This window comes from Ursus americanus, chromosome 16, assembly GCF_024610735.1.
Source record: "Ursus americanus isolate L20-20 chromosome 16, mUrsAme1.1.p, whole genome shotgun sequence".
NCBI lineage: Eukaryota > Metazoa > Chordata > Mammalia > Carnivora > Ursidae > Ursus > Ursus americanus.
Window position 1 is genome coordinate 30,402,536 of NC_142142.1, and position 22,873 is coordinate 30,425,408.

General features: G+C 51.9%; 1 protein-coding gene across 11 annotated transcripts in view; it reads right to left on the bottom strand.

Moving 5' to 3' along the window:
- Positions 1 to 683: 683 nt before the first annotated feature.
- The window catches only part of AMOTL1 (angiomotin like 1), a 146,535-nt gene continuing 124,345 nt past the window's right edge, over positions 684 to 22,873 (bottom strand). For all 11 annotated transcript variants that reach the window (XM_045790785.2, XM_087868236.1, XM_045790789.2 and 8 more), the window contains 7 exons: positions 22,634 to 22,779; positions 19,095 to 19,244; positions 15,990 to 16,180; positions 11,617 to 11,742; positions 10,734 to 10,960; positions 7,660 to 7,920; positions 684 to 6,340 (listed from right to left, as the gene is read on the bottom strand). In XM_045790785.2, coding sequence (XP_045646741.2) covers positions 6,234 to 6,340; positions 7,660 to 7,920; positions 10,734 to 10,960; positions 11,617 to 11,742; positions 15,990 to 16,180; positions 19,095 to 19,244; positions 22,634 to 22,779 — 1,208 coding nt within the window. In that variant the 3' untranslated portion in view covers positions 684 to 6,233. The remainder of the gene's footprint in view (positions 6,341 to 7,659; positions 7,921 to 10,733; positions 10,961 to 11,616; positions 11,743 to 15,989; positions 16,181 to 19,094; positions 19,245 to 22,633; positions 22,780 to 22,873) is intronic.

Below are 22,873 nucleotides of genomic sequence, written 5' to 3' on the forward strand. Positions count from 1 at the left end.
GCTCCTCCCACACTAGGACCCACCGGGGTGGGTGAGAAGCGAGGCGCCCCTTTGAGAGACATGAGCAGAGGACGAGCAGAGGGCACCTCCCCCTCCCCAACAGTGTCCCCCGGGTCAGTGTCTCTTTGGCAGGGGGCTTCCAGTGGGGACCCTCACAGCATTTACTCTGTTCTGCTTCTGCGGCTGAGGCTCCCGCCCAGGTGTCACCAGCTCATCATGTGACTCTTTGCTCCTGCAGCCCCTCCATTTTCTGTGACCCCCAAGACACGAATAAGGCATATCATCTCCCACGTCCATCGTGGGGTGCAGAGACACATCCGAGGCTGTTTGGGTTAACTCCCCGAGCCATGGCGGTCCCTGGCAGGCTCTGATGCCAGGAACTCCAGCAGAGGACACTCAGATGTGATCAAAGTAACACCGTCTCCCTGGGCCCGGCCTCCCTGCATTTCCCCTTCCCTTGTTTGTCTGCAGGAGCTGGGAGTGGGTGGACGGCAAGCTCCAGTGGTCTGGATGACTCATTTCCTTCTGAGAATCGGGAGCGGGTGTCGGTGGAAGCACGAGGCCCACGAGGGGGGCACTGGACGCCTCTGGAAGCAGAACGGGGAGCGAGGCTGCCTCCAAGCAGCCAGACGGCACTACAGTCAACGAGCACAGAAGTTTTTGGGGAAAGAAAAGAGCAAACATGAGAGAAAGAGCCATTTTATTCCTTTATTATATACAATATTAAGGCACAAGTTTAAGCAGCAAAGAATAGGAAAATCTTTGGCTGACCAACAGGATCACCATTTGCTGTGGGGGACACACTGCGTCCTCAGACTCCCCCCAATCGATGCAAGACCCCCCTGGCTGTGCAGCTCTGCAGACACCCCTTCGATACAGACCAGCAGGATGAAGACACCAAAAGGTCACACCAGAATCCACTGGAGGGAGCACAGCACGCTGCCACCAAGCACGGCGACGACAAGCAGCGGGCGGAGAGAGTGGGGGCCCGAGGGCTGTCTGAGCTCTGGCTGAGGTCGCGACGCGTGTCTGCCCTTGGCTCACAGACTTGCGCACAGATTCTCTAAGTGCCCCATGGAGGAGGACGCGGCTCCGCGGTCCCTCCACAGAAGGGGAACCCACCTTCATTCCAAGAAAACCACTGTGGACAAACTTGCTTACGTTCTGTTGTGTAATAAATACTTGCAGGTGTCCACGTGACCAGAATCCGAGGCAAAATCACAGGTAAACACACCACTGGGCATCGACGCTTTGAGAGGATACGAGAAAATGCGGTGTATGTACCTCATTATATTGAGAAGAGTATTTTAATTCTGTGAAGAAGCAGAGTTTCATGACAAAGAAACACCTTAGTCATCGCATTACGCGACAGGAACATGCAGTAAGCATCACAAGGCTTTACGGGGCACCTACGGGAGGCCTGCGCTAAGGGATCTGCCCCCCATCTGTGTGTTTGCAGAGAGGCGAACACATACAAGGCATGGCAAGGGCTGCGATTTGCAAAAGCGAACCTACTAGAAGTTACATGTACGATGACAATTGTCCTCCTTGGAAGCCCTCACTTTGAGAGGCTCGAGGAATCCAAAGACATTCCAAGGAACATTTCGGGATTTTATTTTTTTAAAAAAGGTAATATGACCTTCATCACCCATCTTTATTTATTCAACTGGGATGATTTCCAAACTTAAATCCATCCTCAAAGGATGAAGATTTCTCATCTTTAAGGATAGTCAAAGGAACGTGCCGGGCCCCAGAGGTCATTCTAACAGAGGTGTTCGCAAACTGCTTCTATGGGGCAGCGGGACAGCAGTCAGCACAGAGTCTCCCCAAAGGGTCACCGTTTAAGGAAGGGGTGAGATGAAATACTTGGATCTTCCGGATATTAAGCAAGAAAACCCGACACACAACCTTGTAGTCACACCTCATACGTATGCACTGACATATACACATGTCTTCGTATATCATTAAATTACTAAACAAGAAAAGGATATACTACTTAAAAGGAAGAGAGAAAAATCTGCTCATTAGTTCCAGAAGAAATCCATTTACTGAAATGCTGACCTTTACATGCTCCCAGTTGGTCAGCTTCTGGAAGCTTCTTAATTACTCCTCCCATCTCCCGGAGAGCCACACATCAGAGGCAAGCTGATTCGACAGTCCTCACATTGGAGGAAGACACTTTAAACACATCGATTCATTAGCAAGAAAGAAGAGAAGACAAGCTACATTTATACAGCATCTACCATAGCTGCCTCAGGCTTGGGGGTGGGAAGACGCCAACGCAGGCTGCACACCCTCTGGCTACGTGATGGCTCTACCAGTTAGGAGAATCGGCGGGCTCCCACTCACCACGGCCCCGGCACCCCTTTGCTCTGGATGGCAAGTTTGTTCGCAGCACACAGCACACTCCCCCGACCCCAGCGCACACCGGAGCAGGACTTCGGTTTTGGAAAACCGGAGGTGCTCCATGCAGCCACGCATGAGCTCCCTGCCTCGAAACCTCGATCTAGCCTTCACTGCCTCCTGGGAACGCAGCCTCCCCTGACCTCTGCACTCGCAGCGGTCTCTGCAATGCACGAGGCTGCTGGGGAGCCGGTGTGTCTTCCCATCAGCACATGGCATCAGGACACAGGGGGCTGAGGGCGACCCCGGGGGGAGAACGGGAGTGATGACCAGCTCCTCTGCAGCGGCCATTCCGACAGCCTCTCCCCTGAGCGACAGCCCCTGAGGTCTCTGTTCCAAGATCAGAACTCCTAAGGAGCCACTATCTTGCTATTGGACCCCAGCCCTGTGCAGTCAAATCCGCGACTCGCTTCCAAGAGCTAGCCCCACGAGACGAGGGAGAGAGAAGGGCCCCACTGCTCTGTGCGCTCCAGCCAAAGCCCCGGGAGGGACGCAGCAGCCCTGTCCTGCAGGCCTGCCTGGAAGGGGCCAGATTCCACACGGGCACTGGCAACTGGGCCCTGGCAGAGCAGAGAAGCCAAGAGAAGAAACTGCTAAGAAAAGATTCTGCACAAGCTCTGGACTGAGGTGCTGAATCCAGCAGCATCTATCCCATATGATGCCCTGGTCAGCGTGCAGAAACTGTCAGGCGACCCATTCCGGGGGCGAAGCCGAATTACCCCGGCAGGTCTTCACACGAAGCCAAAGCCTTTACCCTTCATCCCAAGATGGGACTCGCGAGTCCATACTCGGACACCACGGAGTCCTGACATCCAGGCCCCTGGACAATGCACAAGGGATTTTGAGATGGATTCTGTGGCTCTGCGTATGATGGAACGCAGAGACTTCCATCTGTACCGTTTATGTTTATGGGCAGTTCTAGGAGTTCTGGGCTCTAGTCCTCTTCCTTAGTTCCTGAGAGGTGTGACAGCTGTGAGTGTGCACTTATGCGTACGTGCACATCACAGACGGGGCCAAAGTCGGCCAAGACATGGCGTGAAAGATGGCTGTGACCCATGTTGGTGGCCGTCCAGCCTGTGACGGGGGCACAGCTCCCCTCTTCTCAGGCCCTTGGTTCAGCTGCCACTGCTGGGAGGCTTTGGGGAGAGACTGAACCTCCCTGAGCCCCAGTTTCCTCCTCTGTGAAGTGAGGTTAAGGAGCCCTTGCTCTCCAGGTGGCTCGAAGACTCATTAACAGGTGCTCACCCCCCTGCTTGCCTACAGCCAGCACCAAAACACAGAGCTGGCATTTCTTTTTCTGCAGATCAAATGAGATAAAGGATTGTAAACGGCCCAGAACGCAGAGCAGATGCTCAGTATTTGCGATCCCTTGTTCCTACGGGCAAACAAGTCTTCGAGAAAGCTGGGGACATGAAAAGCATCGGGGTGGGGGATGGGGGTGCTAGCATGGCAGGAAGTCTCCCATAAAAGAACGTATCTGAAAGCTAGGGATCCCTTTTCTTATGCTAGAGTCTTAGCAAGTTAGAAGAAAAAAGGACTGCCGAAGACCACAGCACAGCTGAAAAACGCTAATGTTTGTGTTTTCATTCTGACCGAGCCTGGTGCCAAAGGCTGTGCTGGAGCAGAGAGATGAGGCTTGAGGGACACTGGGCTGTGGCTCCCACTTTTACCCATTTCTAGGGGAGACAGCCCAAGTTTGCAGTGGCCCAGGTGTGGGTCACAGGGACTGGCAGAAGAGACTTGCCCTCCTGTCTGCAGACACGCATTCATTCCTGGTCCATTCCCAACATTAATTAAGGGGTCAAAACATCCTTAATAGAAAGAGTTGTCATCACCTAAACCTCACCACCTGTAAAAAGTGATGGGGAACAGACTGGGACAGGGCCGCCCCTGCCCCATCCCCACCAGCGTCCACACTCACACAGCCCCGGCACGAGGCAGGATGTCCGGCCCCCAGAACCCAGGCCTGACAGCACCAGCGGAGGCCAAGGGCACACAGCACAGAGCTCCGTGCCCACCACAGAGTAGGGCTTGGGAAGAAGCTGTTCCTGCTGCTATGCCCGCTCCAGCCAAGGCCACTGATGTCCTCCCCCCCTCTCCAGTTTACACCACAGCCTTCCCTCCACCATTTCCATCTGGGGAGGCTACGACTCCATCCATCTCACACCCCAAAAACCAACTCTGAAATAAGCCACCCAGGCAAAATTCCCAGAGGGGTGTTGTGTTCAGGGCTCCATGTAGGTGGGACTTGAGAATGTCTCAGAGCCAGGCCCTTTTTCTTCCTTCCCCTAAGGAACGCGAGGAAAGGGCCCTGGGATCAGGAGGAGCCAGTTGACCTGGAGGGAGGAAAATATCAGGAGCCCCAAGACATCTGCCAGCCTGGTCAGCTTCTCCTCTTCGCTGACCCAGTGCCTCTCAGATTCGTAAAGAAAGCCAGTGTCCGAGGAGCTAGAGGCCCACGACCCCACTCACTCCTGGCTCTTCAACCTGGTGCTAACTTGGGTCAACTTGTCCCACACTGAAACCTCGAAACACGTGACTGTGTACACTGGCCGGTTAGGTCACAAAGCGAGCCCACGGCAAAGAAGCCCTGACGTGCTAACGTGGAAATCTACGCGCTCGTCCACAGCGACCAGAGGAGTGCCGGGGGGTGGGAAGAGTGGTGAAGATGCTTATGAGCCACCGATTCTAGAAAGTGGTACAAGCTGTCTGGTCAATCTCTGGATGCCACCAAGTCAAGTGTCATTCATTTCCTGGAGGGCAGGGGTAGAACTACAAGCTCTCTGCGTGGGAGAACATGATGGATGTGAGACGGAACAGCCAGGGCCACGAGCTGAACGCAGGATGTCGCACTGACCGTGGAATCTTCCGCCTCATCAGAACTTACCTACTTCCCTGTCACAACGAGCCCAATGGCTTCGAAGGGGAGGAGGCGGCCAGGCAGCCAGCACGGCTCCTTCCCGCTGGTCACTACGAAACAGAGACCAGATCCCGGTCTAATAAATCCCCCGACCTAAGGAATTCCACCATGTGGTAGTAACAAGGAAAAGAAGGGAAAGACAAAAAGAGCAAAATGAAAGAGAACGAAGCAGAGGAAGAGATGGAACTCCGAGCAGTTCGGGAGTGTGAGCACCAAGGCCATAATGCTCCCAACCTGTTTCGTATTTTTACTGCTGAATCCAGAAAAGCTAAGAAGCCCCATCATCTCCGGAAAATCCCAGCCAAGCAGGGAATTAGGTAAGAACCGCCTTCTACACCCCCGCTGCCCGCGGACACGTCTTCTCACGGCCAACGCCACACACATTCACAGGAAACCCCGATGGCACAGCTGACATGACATGACGCCGAGATGGGCTCTCGGAGATTTCTAGGAGGTTCTTCTTAAAAAACAAAACAAAAAAACAAAACAAAGAAAAACCCCCAAAACAAACATGCTAAGAGGCAAGGAGAGGGGGTTATTTCAAGGAAGATCCAGGTTCAGGTTTATGTGTTTATAGCCAGAGAGCAGGTATACACAGACCCTCCCCAGGAGATACATTTTCTATACAGTGAAAGTCCCACTTCCTGTGACGCCTTGGTTTCCAAACCTACATGCGTCTTCTCTCTTCCACCATGTACGATACGAATCCACGGCATTCTCCTCATCTTTAGTCACGTAGGTCTGATTTTTTTAGAAACGTTTATAAAAAGCGTTCTTACTGATTTAAGATCTTTATCAGTTCAATCGTTCCTGATTTCCCATCCACAACTTTCTCGAGCTTTCTTCTCCCTCTTGGCCACGCTCCTCGTCTGTCAAGATCCCCTCACAGAATGCAGCAAGGATGCCAGTGTTAGATGAGAACTTCCATCATCTCTCCGTCAGGGAACTCGGGCTTGTGGAGCAAGCTGCTGACGCGGCCTTTGTGGTCAGGGGACTTCCCGTGGCCCAGAGGGTTCTCTGCCAAACAGAAGGAGACATCAGCAGCCTGTCCCATAGAGGGGCATGGGTCTGACCGGCTCTCTCTAAAACGGAACCATTTCCAGTCCCAGCGCTCAGTACCGGTGTCTGCAAGGGAGGCGGCAGAACCCGGACCCCAGTGGGGAAGAGCGAAATGACGGGCCCCGGGATTCAGACACGAATAACAGAACCAGGGTGGTGATGGGAAAGGTAAGTGGGTGAAGAGGGCCTGGGGATGTGTGCGAGGAATCCCTCACGGCCGCTTCCCCTCTCCGCAAAACCATCCACTGCCGTGCCTACAAGCCACGTCCTTTTCACATGTTCCCTGCCTTGGAAAAGTGCATCTCAAGAATTAAATGTTCAAGTCCGCCTGGGTGTCCCTGGGTGACTCAGTCGGTTAAGCGTCTGCCTTCAGCTCAGGTCATAATCCCAGGGTCCTGGGATCGAGCCCCGTGTCTGGCTCTCTGCTCAGAGGGGAGCCTGCTTCTCCCTCTCCCTCTGCCTGCCGTTCTCCCTGCTTGTGTGCACACTAGCTCGCTCTCTGACAAACAAAATCTTAAAAAAAAAAAAAAATTAAATGTTCAAAAAATGGTCAAAAAATGCTGTGTTTCCTTGTCTATTTGGGAGTATGAAAATAAAGCAGCCCCTTGGAGGAAATGGTTATTTTATGCTCCCAAGAACTCTCGAGGGCTAGCCCCATAACTCAGATTGATCCAAAGGCACATCTGGTCTTTCCCCAGATGCTTCTGGACTCCTGGCAAGCCCACCCCACCCAGACTGTCTTCTCCTAAGTATTTTAAAGCACCTCATTGGTGCGGGCCTGAGGGATGTTGCAGAAGTCTACCTGCCCTGCATTTCAATCTCCCTCCCCCTTCAGTCAGGGGGTACCCCCGACCCTGAATCCCTGAGGGCTATAGCCCTCGAAGGCAACATCTATGCACCTGCTGCCTCTGGCGTGCATGGTGCCTGGAGCTAGCTCCTGAAGATGCTGCGGGGGGGGGGGGGGTCTATGTCCCTAACACCCCGCAGCGGGGTAGTTCTCACCCCCAGGAAAGGGTTGATTACAAAGCATTCATTAAAAGGGTACATTCAAGCTGTGTACTCGTTTAGATGGCAATCAGAAGTGTCTACACGTGTCATTCCCATAAGAATACAGCGCATTAGGGTAAGCATCATTATAAAGAACCCCATGAAGTGAGAGCAGCCCCTGGTGCCCGCCCCCCGGCCCTTACACCACCTCCAGGTCCCAGCCAAAGTCTCCCTCTCCGGCCAGAGTTCTATGGTTTTTCTCAGGGTAAAGGGAGGGAAGAAGCTCATACCCGGTTTCTCCGCAGTCCCTTTGGCCACCGGGTGTTTCAGGATGGGGCTGTTGGAAGGGGTCATGCTCAGCCTGCCGCGGTTGGGCAGGGAGGCCATGCTGGGCCAGAAGAGCTCCGCACTCTTGTCGGTCTGGGTGCTGCTGTCCTTGCTGCCCGTCTTAGCGTGGGCACTGCCGGCCGAGGCGGTGGAGGCGCTGGGGGACAGCACGGCGGCCGGGGTGGTGGAAGTGAGTTCGTGGTGCTCCTTCCCCAGCAGCAACCCTGGGGGCACAAGGACAGCTGTCTCACTGCCATTCTTTAAACAAAAACAAACGAAAAAACCCGAGTCTTGGAGATCACTTCCTTCTCCACGAAGGACTGCTTCATTCATTCATTGGCTCATTTACCACATGCATTTATAAGCACCTATCATGTGCCCGATAAGAGGACAAGCACTGAGGGAATTGAAAAAAAAAAAAAAGAAAGAAAGACCTAGTCCCATCTCTAAAACTATGTGAGTTTTTTTCTTTGTTGGAGGAGAGAAGCTGTTAAGTAAACTGGTTATGATGAGTTAGGATGAACAGCAGGATAAAATCACACCCAGGGTAGTAAGAGCTGCTTACCAGCCCGTGTCGAGGAGAGAGGGCATTCCTGCCAGGCGTTCTATAGACGATGTTGTACTATGGCCCAGGGGGGCCAGCCTTGAGCAGCACATGTGTGCTTAAGAAACACTGAAGGCCTTCTAGATCGGAGACGTGGACCCAGTGGCCTGTGGCTCTTCTGAGCAGCCCACAAGACTGCCCCACTCTTCGTAAAGGAAGGTCTCCCGCAGGCCCAGGTTCAAAAATAAACACTTCCCGGTCAAGCCAACCCTGAGTTGTGCTCATTATTCCCCAAAAGGGGATCCCTTGCAGCGGAGAGCCATGGCCCCCAGGAAGCAGGGATCTGGCTGGGCTTTGGGGCGGGATCATTTTACCCTCCTCCTCCCCGCGGTTGGGGTGGAAAGGGGATGTGCCGGCCAGGAAAACAAGTTTTGTATTTCTAAACAGTGACACAGGGCACGCACGCCAGAAAGCGCCAGCGCCCCAGAGCACAGGCCGACCAAGGTGGTAGTAAACAGATCAAGGATCTGTTCACTGAACCAGCCAGCAATCCATAGTGGATCCTGGCCAGGGCTCCTCCAAGGCGCCCATTCATAATACAACGCAGAGCGGTTCAGTGTGTCCACAGCAGTGCTTCTCCAAACGTAACGTGCACACCCACTGCTTGGATATATTGTTAAAACGAAGGCTTGACTCAGTGGGCGGGGCCTGCGATTCTGCTTCTCTAAGGAGCTCCCAGGTGATGCTGCGGGTCCTTGCACTGCACTGTGAGGAACAAGGGTCTTCGGCGAGGTGCTTCACACACATCAGTTCACTTTCGACTTTACAACACTCCTATGACACAGACCCTGTCCTTATCTTCTGCTTTATAGCAAAGCAAATGGGAGCTCCGAGAAATGAACCTCTCACAGCTAAGAAGTGGCAGAAACGGGATTCAAACGCGGCTTTACCCAACTCCAAATCCAACCTGTGGTTCCTGCCACCTCATCACCCTGCCTGTCGAACCTCCACGGTGTGACAAGGATGCTCGGGCAGAATTAAGTCACCAGCCGGTCACCCCACCGAGGAGCCCTGAGCCATCAGGAATGTATACGCAGTCACCTCTACCTCCTTCCAGAGCCCACGAAGCAAGAGATGGAGGAAGCAGTTAGGAACTGTGAATGTGTGCCTCTACTCAGCCCCTCAGACAGTCCCCTTCTGTTTCTTGTGACGTGTGGACACCGATCACAGTCATGAGGAGGGACACCAGTGCAGAGAACACAGCAACTCTTCCTGTGGACGGGTCCTCGGGCTCCCGGGCCTGGGTCAGACACGCCAAATGCTAGCGGGTACAGACCCAGACAGCGGGGGAATGCCCGAGGCTGGAGGTCACCAGCCGCCTCTGCCAGGGAGCGTTCTGTCACGGCCGAGCACATTTCCCACTCCTTCCCCAGCCCTGCCTGAGCACTGCCCCTAGGCTCTCTAACGGGGAGGGAGCTACGGGTCCTTGGGAGGGGCTCTGGTGATCCCAGCTGCTATGCTGACACGTCCTCTTTGAAGTGCATTCCCTTCGTGGGCAGGCGCTGCTGAAGTGACCTGTGGGGGGACGTCAAACAGAGACTCTCGCTGCATGCCTTTGATCCCCCAACTCGGTCAGGTCCACTCTGGACGCCCTTCTCCCCTTTGGCCCAAAGCAGCCAGGCTCCTCTGGGGTTCTGTGCTGAGGAAGACTGGCTCTCAGTTCCACAGATAAACAAAACACTCTCTGAACTGAGGAAAGGCATCAAAGGAGGGGCAGACCCTTGGAGCTGCTGGAGCGCAGGGGAAGAGCGAGGAAGACGGGTGTCTGGGAGCGCCGCCTGAGTCCACTCCAGACTCAGCTGGCCCCTCAACAGGGCCGCCTGCACTCTAAGAAACCCACAAGGCTAAGGAAGACCACATCGGCAGAATTCGCCTCAAAATTCTGCCCCGGCAACAACTACCCACCCAAACTCACCACCCACCAACCCCTTCTGCTCGAGAGCACTGCTTCCAAAGTACTTTCTCCCCATTCTCTTGTTTTGCCCTCACCTCAGCCACACAGCATAAAGCAGGGCAGACATGGCCTCGCTTTTCCAGACACAGAAGCAGAAGTGGAGCCAAGTTCAGAGGCCTGACTGCTCTGGGCTTTTCCCATGAGAATATTTTATGTTGGAAGGGTCACTTCAATTTTCTGCAATAATGACAATAATTACGATGTGAACCAACCCATGGCCGGTAGCTACTCTTGTAGCATCGCTCTGCTTCCACATATCTCAGCTAATTTCCACAACTAAAGCATGACTGATTATCCTTCCCACTTTACAGATCAATCAACAGACCCGGAGGTATTCAGTGGCATTTCTGCGTCTCCTGAGTGGCAGAGCCAGTGTACCACAAAAGGGTCAGAACCCTTTCCACCCGACGAAGTCACCTCTCCACATCTGTGTAGCTCTTGCTTTTCAGATCCTGGCCCAAAGGAGGCTTGGGGCTCACCTATGCTCCCCTTCCAGGTCTTCTCCTCCTTCTTCTCCTCGGCTAACTGGCTGCTGGTAAGTGAGGTCTGGCGGGAGTGGGTCCCAGTGGCCGCAGCAATGGACGGGACGGAGCGGGCAGGACGCAGGCTCGAGGAGTCCGTCTTCCCAGCGTCTTTACGGGATCGCTGCTGAAGGACCTTAATCATGGCATCCTTCTCTATGATTTTGGCATGGAGATTCTTAATACTATGTAATAAAACAAAACCAAACAGTCATAATCGAAAGCTATTTGGCTAGAAAAACTCAAACCATTTCTCTAGGGCTGCCCCAGGGACTTGAATTATAACTCAGGGATGAAGAGTTAAGTACAGCCTAAGTCTTCAAACATTTATAATCTGCAAATTGTACAAAATGGAACTTTTATAGCAGATCAGAAGGCACACCTTCTCTGGGCTCTCCGGAGACTCTGGGACCTCCTGGGACCCCAAGGATATACAGGCAGAATGACTGAGGCCTCCCAGCAGGGACCTCCTGGACTAAGGTGTGCTCAGGGACCAACTCAGAGGGTCTCAGGTTCCCAGTGGTGGGGGCAGGAGCGGCAGCAGGGAAACTCGAAAACCTGAAGCCTCACACAGGGTTGGCTTGCCACTAAAGTCAATGTCCCCATTTTCTGAGAAAAGACAAATAAAAGATGGACAGGTTTTCTGGGAAAAGAGGATATTATCCCCGATGCCCCAAAATAAGAATCTGAAAGCACTTGGTTTCTCTTCCTGACTTGGGTGTCAATGGCTGAGCCCGTCAGCTGTTCAGAGCAGGGAGGGACTGGCGGGACCGCGGGGGACTTGAGGAGAGTGGCCACAGCAGAGCTGGGTGGTGCGGCCACACACACAGCCGTCCCTTACGTGTACTCCATGTCCTGACACCTCCTGGTGGCCTGCACCACCTCCTCCTCCTCCTGCCAGATGTGGGCCTCCAGTGAGCTCTCGCCATAGCTGCCATTCCTCGAGTGGTTGATGATGGTGGTGTCCCTGGGAACACAGGACACACAGACAATGATGCAGATGATCCTGGGGAGGTGTCCGAGGCCACCACATGACAATATCGCTCCCCAGACTCCTTCACCCCCTCTCCCTCTCCTAAATCCAGGCCAATCCTCCCCCTAGACGTGACAGAATAAAGACAGTGTCCAGGGAAAACAAAATGAAATCCAAAGATCAAAATTCCCTGCCGCTGTTGCTAAGGTCACTGGGTATTAATGTTCTTAGGAGCCTGCTGCTGGACCCCTACCGGACCCCTGCAGACAGAGGGGTGCTGTTGGTATGGTATGTGTGTCTCCATGCTTATACTCCTTCATACTTCTCCTTTCGCAATCACAAAGTTCTATTTCCATTTCTCACCCAGCCAGCAGTGATTTCAGTATTTTACAGTAAAATGGAGACTCAGCAAACACACACTGGTCTTCTTGGATGGCAAGGCTCAGCTGAAATCTTCCTTCGTGCCTGCAGGCTAGCTCACTTCTTGCTTTATGAGCCCCTGTGTGACAGCCATGCCGGGTGGCAGGGCGGAAGTATGAAGACACCCATCTGTCCTTGGAAAGTCCAGTCAAGGAGCTGAAGCAAGGGGAGGGGCAGACACGGTGGATTAAAGTGCAGGGTGGCTGGAGGCAGGTGTCTTGTCAAAGTCAGCTATTCCTCCACTGTTTGTGGAATTTAATTACTCCTAATTAATGACGACTGGTGAAAAGAAGATAACTGAGCCATTTTAGTGATCTAGGTATATTTCAGACTGCAAGGCGCACTAGTGCTTGGACCAGTGAATACCAAATTGATAAACAGTCTAGCCAAAGATCTCACATCTCTTTAACATCATATTCCAATGCTCCAATCATATTTAAAATCGTAATAGCTCTTTTCTAGGACACTCACAAATAGCAAAGACAACTCCTTCTTTCATCTCTCTAATGACAGCTATCAATGAAGGAGCTTCTCCTTCATGCTGGGGATGGGGTAAAACACGCTACACAGGGCCTCTCACACAGTCCCCCCAGTAACCTGGGTAGCTGGCGTTATTATCCTCATTTTACAGATGAACAAATAGGCTAGGTGTGGAGACAGATTCCAATCCAGATACCTGTCCATAACCTGAGCTATCATTCCATGCTGCTGAAGCTTTCTGTCTTTTTAAAAAATATTTGATTTATTTATTTGAGAGAGAGAGAGACAGTGAGCACGAGCAGGGGCAGGGGCAGAGGGAGAAGCAGACTCCTCGCTGAGCAGGGAGCCCATAACGCTAGGATCATGACCTGAGCTGAAGGCAGACGCCCCACTTCCTGTGTCTTTATGAAGAAGGCCTCAGCAAAAGGCACAAAGAAAGTGGGCGCATGTGAGAATGTAATATTTGTGTGAAATGCAGCTGAAAATAAACCACAAGGCCAACTAACATAGAACACAAGCAAAAGCTTTAAACATAGGGACAGCCCAAAGAGCACTCTGGAAGGGGTACTCTTGAGCGTCGGGGGCCATTGGTGGTGGTCTTTGTTGTACTGTTGTGCAGGCAGAATTTTGAGGCCAATTCTGCAGATTATGAATTCATCCTATAGTGCACAAAAGTCATTGCCACCGAAATTAGTGGCTAGAGAAAACAGTTTCAACCAATTTACTTTTGGAAAATTCGCACAAGGCCAGACACCAATTAAAAAATTCATGTTTATGCTGCCAAGGAAGGATAGCAGGAAGAATTAGATCAAAACAACTCAGGAGGTAAACACACGCAGGCTCTCAAAAACATTAACTATATCACACTGGAATCTGTAAAAAGGTTCAAAACCATAAAAAAGGCCCAATCCCTCAAAATGCTGATCAATGGTGCTGAAATGCACCAAGACAGCAAAAGCACTTGGTAAACAAAAATCATTTCTTTAAAAATCATTGCCCAAGAACGTGAGGCATGCATCAGCGGCTGGAAAGTTACAAAGCAAACGGCTGGTCATTTTCACCAGTTCATATGCGGCCATGTAGCATCTAGACAGGAGCTCAGAATTTTGACCTGTCTCAAAAATTCTTCATTTTCCCTTTCTCCCTTTCGATCCAAAGAAAAGCAGTGCCAAATTACAGAGGTTTTCTTTGAAAAGAACATGAAGATTGGAGCTAAACACCTGACCTCCTCTGAACTGACTTTCCCCCAAACGGTGGGAAGGAGTGGTCAGGAAGGGGAAGGCAGTTTCCCACAGAATTATTAGATGACCAATAAACACACGTGGAAGCAAAGCAGGGGGGCCTGGGTAAATCCCACAGGACTCCCATTCTTTGCGGGCAACAGACCTGTGTCCCTTGCCGGGAGGATAACGAGCAAGGCAGGGCCTGACAGGTGAGTGGCTGAAGGTGGGCTCTGTCCAGTGCCCACCACAGTGGTCTTAGCTTCAGACCCGTTCATTCCCTGACTTCTGATCTGACATTCCAGTCCCATTTGTGCTCTCGGGGCCCAGGATCCCAAGCACACATCTAATCTGATAAAACACCACGAGTGGAGACAAGGATGACACACAAAGGCCCCCAGGTCCAGGTCACGCTTCCAAGGTAACACATTTACACTGCTCCTGGGGCTCTACTGCCCTCAGCCAGGGGACGATGGTGGTTCTCTGCTCCTAACCAGCCAAGAATTACCATTTCCATTTCAGAAATTAGGTAAGTTTTGAAGAACGTCAGTGACACTCAGAAAGGTTTATGCATCATCACACACCCATAGTCGGCAGTAGAGGAAGAAGCCTTCAGTGGGGGTGCCCCGCCTGCCTGTGCAGTGTTCTCTCCATTAAAACCTCACACAGAGAGACAACTCCCAGGGCCATCGTCGACAGCTGGGCGTTAGACCCAATCTGGCAAAAGGCCAAATTCCTCAGTAACTGTATGACTGTCTGGGCTCTTCCTCAAGATAGAGGTGAGTTACTGCCTTAGAAAATAAAAAGCTGAAAAAAACACCTCTCAGCTCTGTAAAAATCCAGGCCTCGCTGTTCTCACCCACAGACAGGAGGACTGACTAGAGGCTGTCATTTCCTCCAGCTCTCCCACCGCCACTCTGGGGCTCCGCCACACGACACGGCTCTCAAAAGTCTGTTCCTGCTCCCGGGTCTTGCTCAGAGGGGCTGCTGTGGGCTGTTTCCCCTCACGTAGACACACATAACCAACATGTGAGCACTAGAAATTGATCCCTGGTGGTCATTTTCCACATGAGTTCGCAGGGTCTCTTCAGGTGCAAGCACGCCATGGCGCCCAGTGGAGGCACTGCTCGCTCTCCAAGTTCCTGGGGGGGACCATTGCAGGTACCATTCCTAGGGGTTCTTCTCTACATGAGTAATGAATATGAGAGCCCACAAGACCTTATAGAGTAACCCCACGCCCTCCACCCCAACAAGCCTTCTCTTCCTCATTAAAGACAAAAATAACATGGCGCCCAAAACCTGAGACTGACTACATGATGGGGCTGCATCCAGTGTTTACTCCTTACCTGGGTCAGGTCCCGCCCTCCCAAAGGGTCCAACAACAGCCTGTATCAAAACCAGTTGCGTGGATGTTCCTCTGAGGCTTGAGGATCTCCTCCACCTATACTGACCCTAAACTTTGATAAATCCCAAACAACTGTAAATGAAGTGCCCATGGCATCCATGGGCCCACAGCTAACTGGTGGGGCCGGGAGGCCGAGCAGGAGTGCTGACTGCGGGGTGCATGGCCGCTCAGGACCACGCACGTGAGCCCCAGCACTCAGGGGAAACCCCCTGCTCATTCGGACAAGAGGATGCTCTAACAGAACTCCTTTGTCAATTATCAAGCAGTCTGAGCTCATTTTTAAAGGGAGGATCAGGCTGTGCACCCACAAAAAGGAAATAATGCAGCAGAGGTAAAAACTGTCAATAGCAACAATTTCAAACCAAAAGAAACCAGGCTTCGGGTCACACGCAGCTCCACGGAACACGAGGGCCCAGCGTACCTCTCTGAGCCTCATTTCTTCATCTGCAAAATGAGGCTACTCACGGTTCCTGTTGGACCCTTTGGGAAGGTGGGATGTGAACCAGGTGAGGAGCGGATACAGCCCCCTCATCTGGTCAGGCCCATGTTTAACGAGGGTTAAATCTCTGCTGGCCCATGACACATACGTGCTCTTAAGAGAGAGCACGACACGCACTCGCGCAGCACCACTCCTGAGGAGCACGCGGGGTCCCACGGCACCGAGGTGCTGGCGGTGACTGATCGCAGGCCCCGGGCGCGCCGCAGGCGGGCCTCACCTCTCAGCCGCCGCGGTGGCCGCCGCGTTCATGGCAAAGTGTCGGATGGTACTCTCCTCCAGGTACTTCTGCTCCCACTTGGTCATGTCGGCCTCCAGGGCCAGGATCCGCTCCTCCTTCTCCCTCACAAGCTCCATGAGGGCTGGGGCGTTATACTCGGGCATGCTGGCTGGCTGGCCGTTTCCATGTTTCTGAGAAGCAAGAGAAACACACATCTTGATGCGGGGAAGGGGCAGACCATATAAACGGGGTGAGCGGATCCCACAGCACACTCCCACCCTGCCCTCATGCACTTGCCCCCTCTCCTAGGGGGACGGGCAAACCCTACAGATCCTACCGCCAAGGAGGATCACCTTCCAAATCCCTCCACCCCTAATTCTCGTGCATCTCTGTGAGACAACCTTATCCCGACGTTGGTGAGAGAACTCCGCTTCTGGGAGGTGGAATGAACTGTTCTATCTGTCTCAGCTACTCAGTGGTAGCCTCAGACCAGGGCGCGTCTGGCCACGCAGCCCTGCAGGCCTAGCAGCAGCTTGACCCCTGTCCTGCTGTTCACTTAAACCAAAAGCAAAAACAGGACCTAAGTCTTGGCCTGCTGGACTAGGGCATTTTCTGTGGAGTTCAAGAAGATTCCCATTGTTTGCTGCCCCTGAGGCTGGGAGATTAGCATGGAAAGGCAAAGGAAGGGGATTGAGATCCCCCAAAGTGCATGCTCCCCTGGGTGCAAGGCAGTCATCCGGGACACAGAGGAAGGAGGGTCTGCCCCACTGAGGGGCCTGGGAAGCAAATCAGCTACTGCCTATGAAAGCCTTTAATCAACTTTAAAGGGCTACCCAGGGGCGGCTGGGTGGCTCAGTCGTTAAGCGTCTGCCTTTGGCTCAGGGAGTGATCCTGGAGTCCTGGGATCGAGCCCCACATCAGGTTTCTCCGCTGCTTCTTCCTTTCCCACTCCCCCTGCCTGTGTTCCCTTTCTCGCTGGCTGTCTCTCTCTCTGTCAAATGAATAAATACAATCTTTAAAAAATAAAAATAAAACAAATAAAGGGCTACCCAAAGTAAAGTGCTACCAGAAATCTGTGAATGCAAGTCAAGCTCATTTTTCAGCCCCTTCTTTCCATCTGGGTCTGGAAGATAGGAAATAAAGCTGTTGTGGTATTTGGACCACTCGCCAGTGAGGATATTGACATTTCAGATTTCTTCCCTTTTAACTCAGGTATATTATGTCATGTTTTCCAGTGATCACAAACTGCAAACGCAGAGCTGGGTGCCAGGTGAGGGGTGCCTGAACACTTTACCCCGAACCACATCCATTACCCGGAACAACAGTTCGGTACGTGAGCTGCACTCACAGAATCTAATCCTACCAGAGAGACCAGAGCAAATGGGCCCGGGGGCTTTCTATAATCCATATGTTTCTGTTCAATTTTTTAAAGCTATAATTACAAATATTCTAGAATCTGGTGGTTGCTTGCCAGTAACCAACATTTAAGCAAGAATAGAGCAGAAAGCCCATAACTGTCCTCATCAACCTGTACAGAAAGCCACTGACCCCCTCTGCCTAGGCACTGACCTCAGGCAGAGGGACAAATGAACCAGTCCATTGAGATGAGAAGCTCCCCTGCTGTTAGAAACCTTCCAAGAAAAAGACCCCACAGCCTGGCTAAGCGGCCATCTATGCCTATCATGTCCTGTCTCACTCCCATGTGATGGCATCTCAGCTGGCGCATTTCTGCAAAATCCTCTCGGCCTCACATGAGATCATGGCACCTCGTCACAGGGCCCCTGATTCAGGTCATTAGAGTTACTTAAATAAAAGCATGAATTTCCAGATGGACCAGAAGTCCAGAGACAGACTCACCCTTCCTACAAGTTAGCAACTAAGCCAAGATGGTGGGAGGCCGGGTGGGTTCCTTAATTTTCTGGGCAATCTCACTAACATCTCCTTCCCTAGCCAAGTACACACACCCAGAGTGAAATGTGTGTGCCTGCCATGAGAAAGAGCTGAACTGGCCTGAGCAGATGCTTTCAAGTGTACTCAAGAATTCCAACCACAACCACTACACTCTATCCAGTACATAATTCCGTGGAGCCCTGCCTTGCATTTCCCTGCTTCCCAACTTAGAGCACACCCTTCCCCAGCTGCACAGAGGGCTTTGCCCATTGCACTGGCTGATGACACACAAGCCCCGGGCTCTGTCTGGAGCCAGGAGCCTTTGACCAGTGTATAATGAAGCCCAGCCCAGTGGCTGAGCTTTCCTTGCTGAGGCACACATGGACCCGGGCTAGGGTGTGTAACTCTAAGCTTTCAGCGGCTAAGTTATATTGACAGCTGTTAGTAGCAGAAAGGAGAAAAGGCAAAAGAACTAGGAGCTTATGGCCAATATTAAATCCTAGGCATAGTCCTGAACTCCTTCCTCTCCTTTATCTCTGAAAACTCACTGATGATCACACCCGACTCATTTCACTCTTTTGCTAGCTCCCGCATGGAATCCCACTTCATGACACCCTAGACGACAACAACAGCCTTCAGGCTGGCCCCCTGGTCTTCCACACTCACCCCTTCAGCCCCTCGTGACACCATGAGACGGCTCTTTCTCTGATCCACTGTACAATGTTATTCTCCAGCTTAGAAAGCTCCCAGTCATTGGTTCTCTGTTGACTATAGCAACAACGTGACCAGATGCCTTCCACCAGCTGGCCTCTGCTTCCTCAGCAGCCACCTCACTGTGCATTCTCCCCTAGCTAGCTGCATCCGGCCACCTGGAAGGCGCCATGCTGTTCTGTACCTCTCTCCCTACGCAAAGTCCTCCGCTACCTCTGATGTTCGTCCCCCAGAATGTCCAATCTACTCATCTTTCAAAGTCCAATTCAACTGTCCTCCCCTATGAAGCTGTCTACAGTCCCCTGTGCCCAGCCCCCGACAGTCAGCACTTTCTCTCTTTAAGAACTTTTGTCACTGCAACGAGTGGACTGCCTGGTTCCTCCACTGGCCGCAACAATGCTACGCTGGGGACAGGGAGTTCTCATTCCCCTCTGAGTCCACAATGCACAGTGTGCAGCCTGAACCACAGCGGGGTGCTGGAGGAACGTGTGGCCCCGACCTCACCTGCTGGGTCCTCAGCGCATCCAGCTCTCTCTCCAGCCAGGTCCGCAGTCTCCGCTCCATCTGTTCTCGCTTCTCACACGCAGACTGCAGCTGGCTCAGGGCCTGCTGGAGCTTCTCCACCTTCTCCACGTAGGCTTGCTTCTCTCGTAACTGAGCAGAGGACAGTGAAGATGAGCGGAGAACTTAGACAGGCATTTCTCAAAGCTGGGGTGGAGGGGGGTGAGTGGGGGGATCAGATAACCTGGGGATCCTGTTTGAACTACAAATGCACGGACCTTCCCTGATGCCACCCCTCTGCTGGGCTGGGACAGAAAGGATTGACACAAAGGCCCCCAGTTACACCTAGAACAGCTGGGATCTTGGAATGAGAGACCCCTACCAGGGCAGGTGCTTTCAGCCATGTGCCCAGCTCTGAGCTCCATCTTTGGTGACTGCCTTAACATGACAGCATTTGCAGACGTTGAAAATGAAGTGAGTAAAGAGTTTTTAAGGCCACAAGGAAACGGTTACTCTATAACATTAAATAAAAAACCCAGAATCAAAAATTATATACATGCTCACAGCTCTGCCTCTCTGCCTATCATCTACGCATGAAAAAAGACTGGAAGGAAAGACTTAAAAGCATCACCCATGTTTATCTGTATTGCACAATAGGAATTTCTCATCTTCCTTATTCTCTCCTGAATTTTTCAAGTCTTCTATAACTGGAAATTACTATCACGGAGAAATTGTAGGTGTATGTACTCATCTGTGTGTGAATAAAGATAAAATTTCCTGCTGCAGGTTATTTGTGGAGAAACTTTCTCCTAAGACTTCTGAGCCCTTTCTGGAGGAATAGTGGACTGTCTTGGCGAGAGGAAGGGCACGATGAACACTCAACCAACCACCATAACTGAGGAGATGGAAACTGAGGTAAAAAGGATTTATGGAAATGCCACATCAGGCTTGGATTTAGAATCACAATCCACGTCAACTCTCACTCCCGGACTTTGTTTTCCTCCAATTAGGAGTCTGGCTCACGTCCATAAATCGCAGGCCCCTTTCTAACTTTCTGGGAATCAGCTCATGCCAAACACCAGGCTGAGGCGTTGACTCGATCTGGTCGCGGGTGAGAAACCAGAGGGTAGGTCCTGCCTGCACCTGGGTGCTCTGATGCCTCGCAGGTGATTCAGAGCCTGAGCTCAGCCCACGAGTGCACTGGCAAGCTGGAACATGCTAGTGATTGAAGAGCCTGCTGCGAACAGTGGTTTCTCCCTTCGCAGGCAGCACCGTAGGGAGCTACGCCTACATCCTGCCACAGCCACTGGGTAAGACGGAGGTGTTCTGCCCTTGGTTGGGGGAGGGACAGCAATCTTACAGCCCTCTCTAAACCCACTCTTGGCATCATTTCCCATCTGGCCCTTCCATTCACTGTGCTTTTGATGACTTGATTCAGTTGGGTAGACATTTGAGGACCTACTAACTGTAGGTTCCTGTGCTGGAAGCCGATTCAGCTGAGAAAACATTTTGTGAGTCCCGTTCACACACTACTTACCCCATTCTACACTCTATATACAGTTTTCTGGGTGTGCGGCCATTAGAACAGAAGGGCCATGAGATCTGTGCATTTCAGTCCCTGCTGGGCTGAGGCACACGGTGTGTCCCCAGGGCCTGCAACAGTACTCAGCATCCAGTAGGTACTCAAGAAATATTTGTTGAATGGGGAGAATTCTTATTCCTCATCAACTACAAGATCCTTGAAGGCATGGCTCTGTCTCATTCACCTTTGTCTCAGCCTTTAGTCTAGCAAGGAGTGTATTAGAATGGATGATTAAGAATAACAGTTCACATCAGCCAACGTTTTTGAAGCTCCTCCATGCCAAGCACTGTGCTTTATATGCAATGATCGCATTGAATCGTCCCGATGACAGTAAAGGCACAGCTCCTTCGTTATCTCCATCTAAGAGAGAGAACCGAAGAGCTTACATGACCTGCTCAAGGTCACACACTGACACATGCCAGCGTCAGGATTCTATTTCGTAGTCTGGCCATGGAGTCCGAGCCCTTAGCCTTCATGGGCAGTCAGGGGAGGCATTCCGTATGAGCGATCTGAACTGAATTAAGATCCCTCAAAAGATTAATAACAACAGGGAGTGATACTGAAAGCAGACAAAAGAGAGATTTTGGAGAAGCTACACACAATCAAAGATCATCTAGAATGACGAGAAGATGCACCACAGTAGTGATTATAAAAAAACCTGTCTTTAAGGAGCTCGCAATTAACTTGTACTTTATGAGAAATATTAAAAGATTTTTAAAATTATAATTTTCCTTGGCTCTACACATGGAGAGGGAGCCTAAGTAAGTAATTTCAGTTACAATCATAATGAGGAGTCCTGGCCTCCCATCCTCAAAGCAGACCTTGTGTCCTTTAGGGGTTAAGGTCGCTTTCTGTGCCAGACGTACGTCCTGGTGAACGAGTTCCACAGTGGTGACTGGGGCGATCCTCGGGGGCTGTTGCTTGGGTCCTCACGCAGTTCCTGGAGAGGACTTGTGGGTTTAAAAGGCTTCTAGCGGACAAGACCTTTGTTGACTTAACAACCTTCCTGTTCGCTGTTTGAACTGCGATGCGGAATTTGCCGGGACACCTGAGTTACCCGACATCAGGAGAGGTCTTCTGAAGGAGTCGCTTTTCATTTTCGACAACAGTTGGATTAGTGACGACCCTGTATGCTGGGTGCCAAGCACCAAGGCCAGTACTTTGCATGGAATATCTCACTTATGACTCCTCCAGACTCTGAGTGTCTACTTTCGGCCGTGGCTCTACTCAGGGCAGGCCCCATACCCAGAGGGCTTGCTGCCGCAGGGGCCTGGCAGGTGCGGGGCAGCAGGCTCCTGCCCTCCTGCCCAGGCCGCTCCTCCTTTTTTGCCGCCGTGTCTGCGGCCTGAATCCCCTAGCCTGAACCTCGGAAACGGTCGATCTCCGTCCACAGTCAGGCTTCATGGCGAAGTCTACTCATAAAATGCCATCTAAAGGGTTGATTTCATCAGAAACCACTAAATCCATACTGCTGGAGAGGGAGCAAACTTTCCTGGACTAGGGGAGTCACTGCCCAGCTGAGCTGACTTCTGGAAACCGGAGACCGGTTTGCTGAATGCCACGCCAACTCCACCCCATCAGAAGACTTCTGCCTTTTTTTAAATGCAATCAAGAGCCCAAAGACAGAGCAGATAAACTATTTTAAAAAAACAAAAAAACTGTTAGTGTCTTCTCTATAGGCACCAGTGGTTTCCAGTCCTTCCATTTGTTTCCAGCCCTGGACACTTGCCAACCAATGGGCTGAGGCCGGGTTTTGGGCGGAAAGTGAACTCTTTCACGGCTGTCTCTCCTACTTTGCCCGGCTCTGGGCTGGATAAACTCTGTTGGTATTCATTTTTATTTGGGAGGCCTCCTGCACCCCTCCCCTTGACTCAAAGCCTTGGAACTGGCTCCGGTGAGGGGTGCTGGTTAGGAAAAGGAAGTGGAGGCCCTTTGGGCTCTGCCCCCACCCACATCTCACCTCCTCCTCCAGCTTGATGACCCTGGCCTGGGCGTTGCTCAGAGCCTGGTCCAGGATCTCAATGTGTCTCCGGTGGTCCTCACTGGCGGTCCGCACTGCCGCTAACTCCATTTCCAACTTCTCCTTCTCCTTCAGGAATTCTTTGTCTAGAAGGGAGACAAGAACAAAACTACCTCTATCAGAAAGCATTCACCTTCTGGGCTCACGGCCAGTCTACATCTGGCAAGGATTAGAAATAAA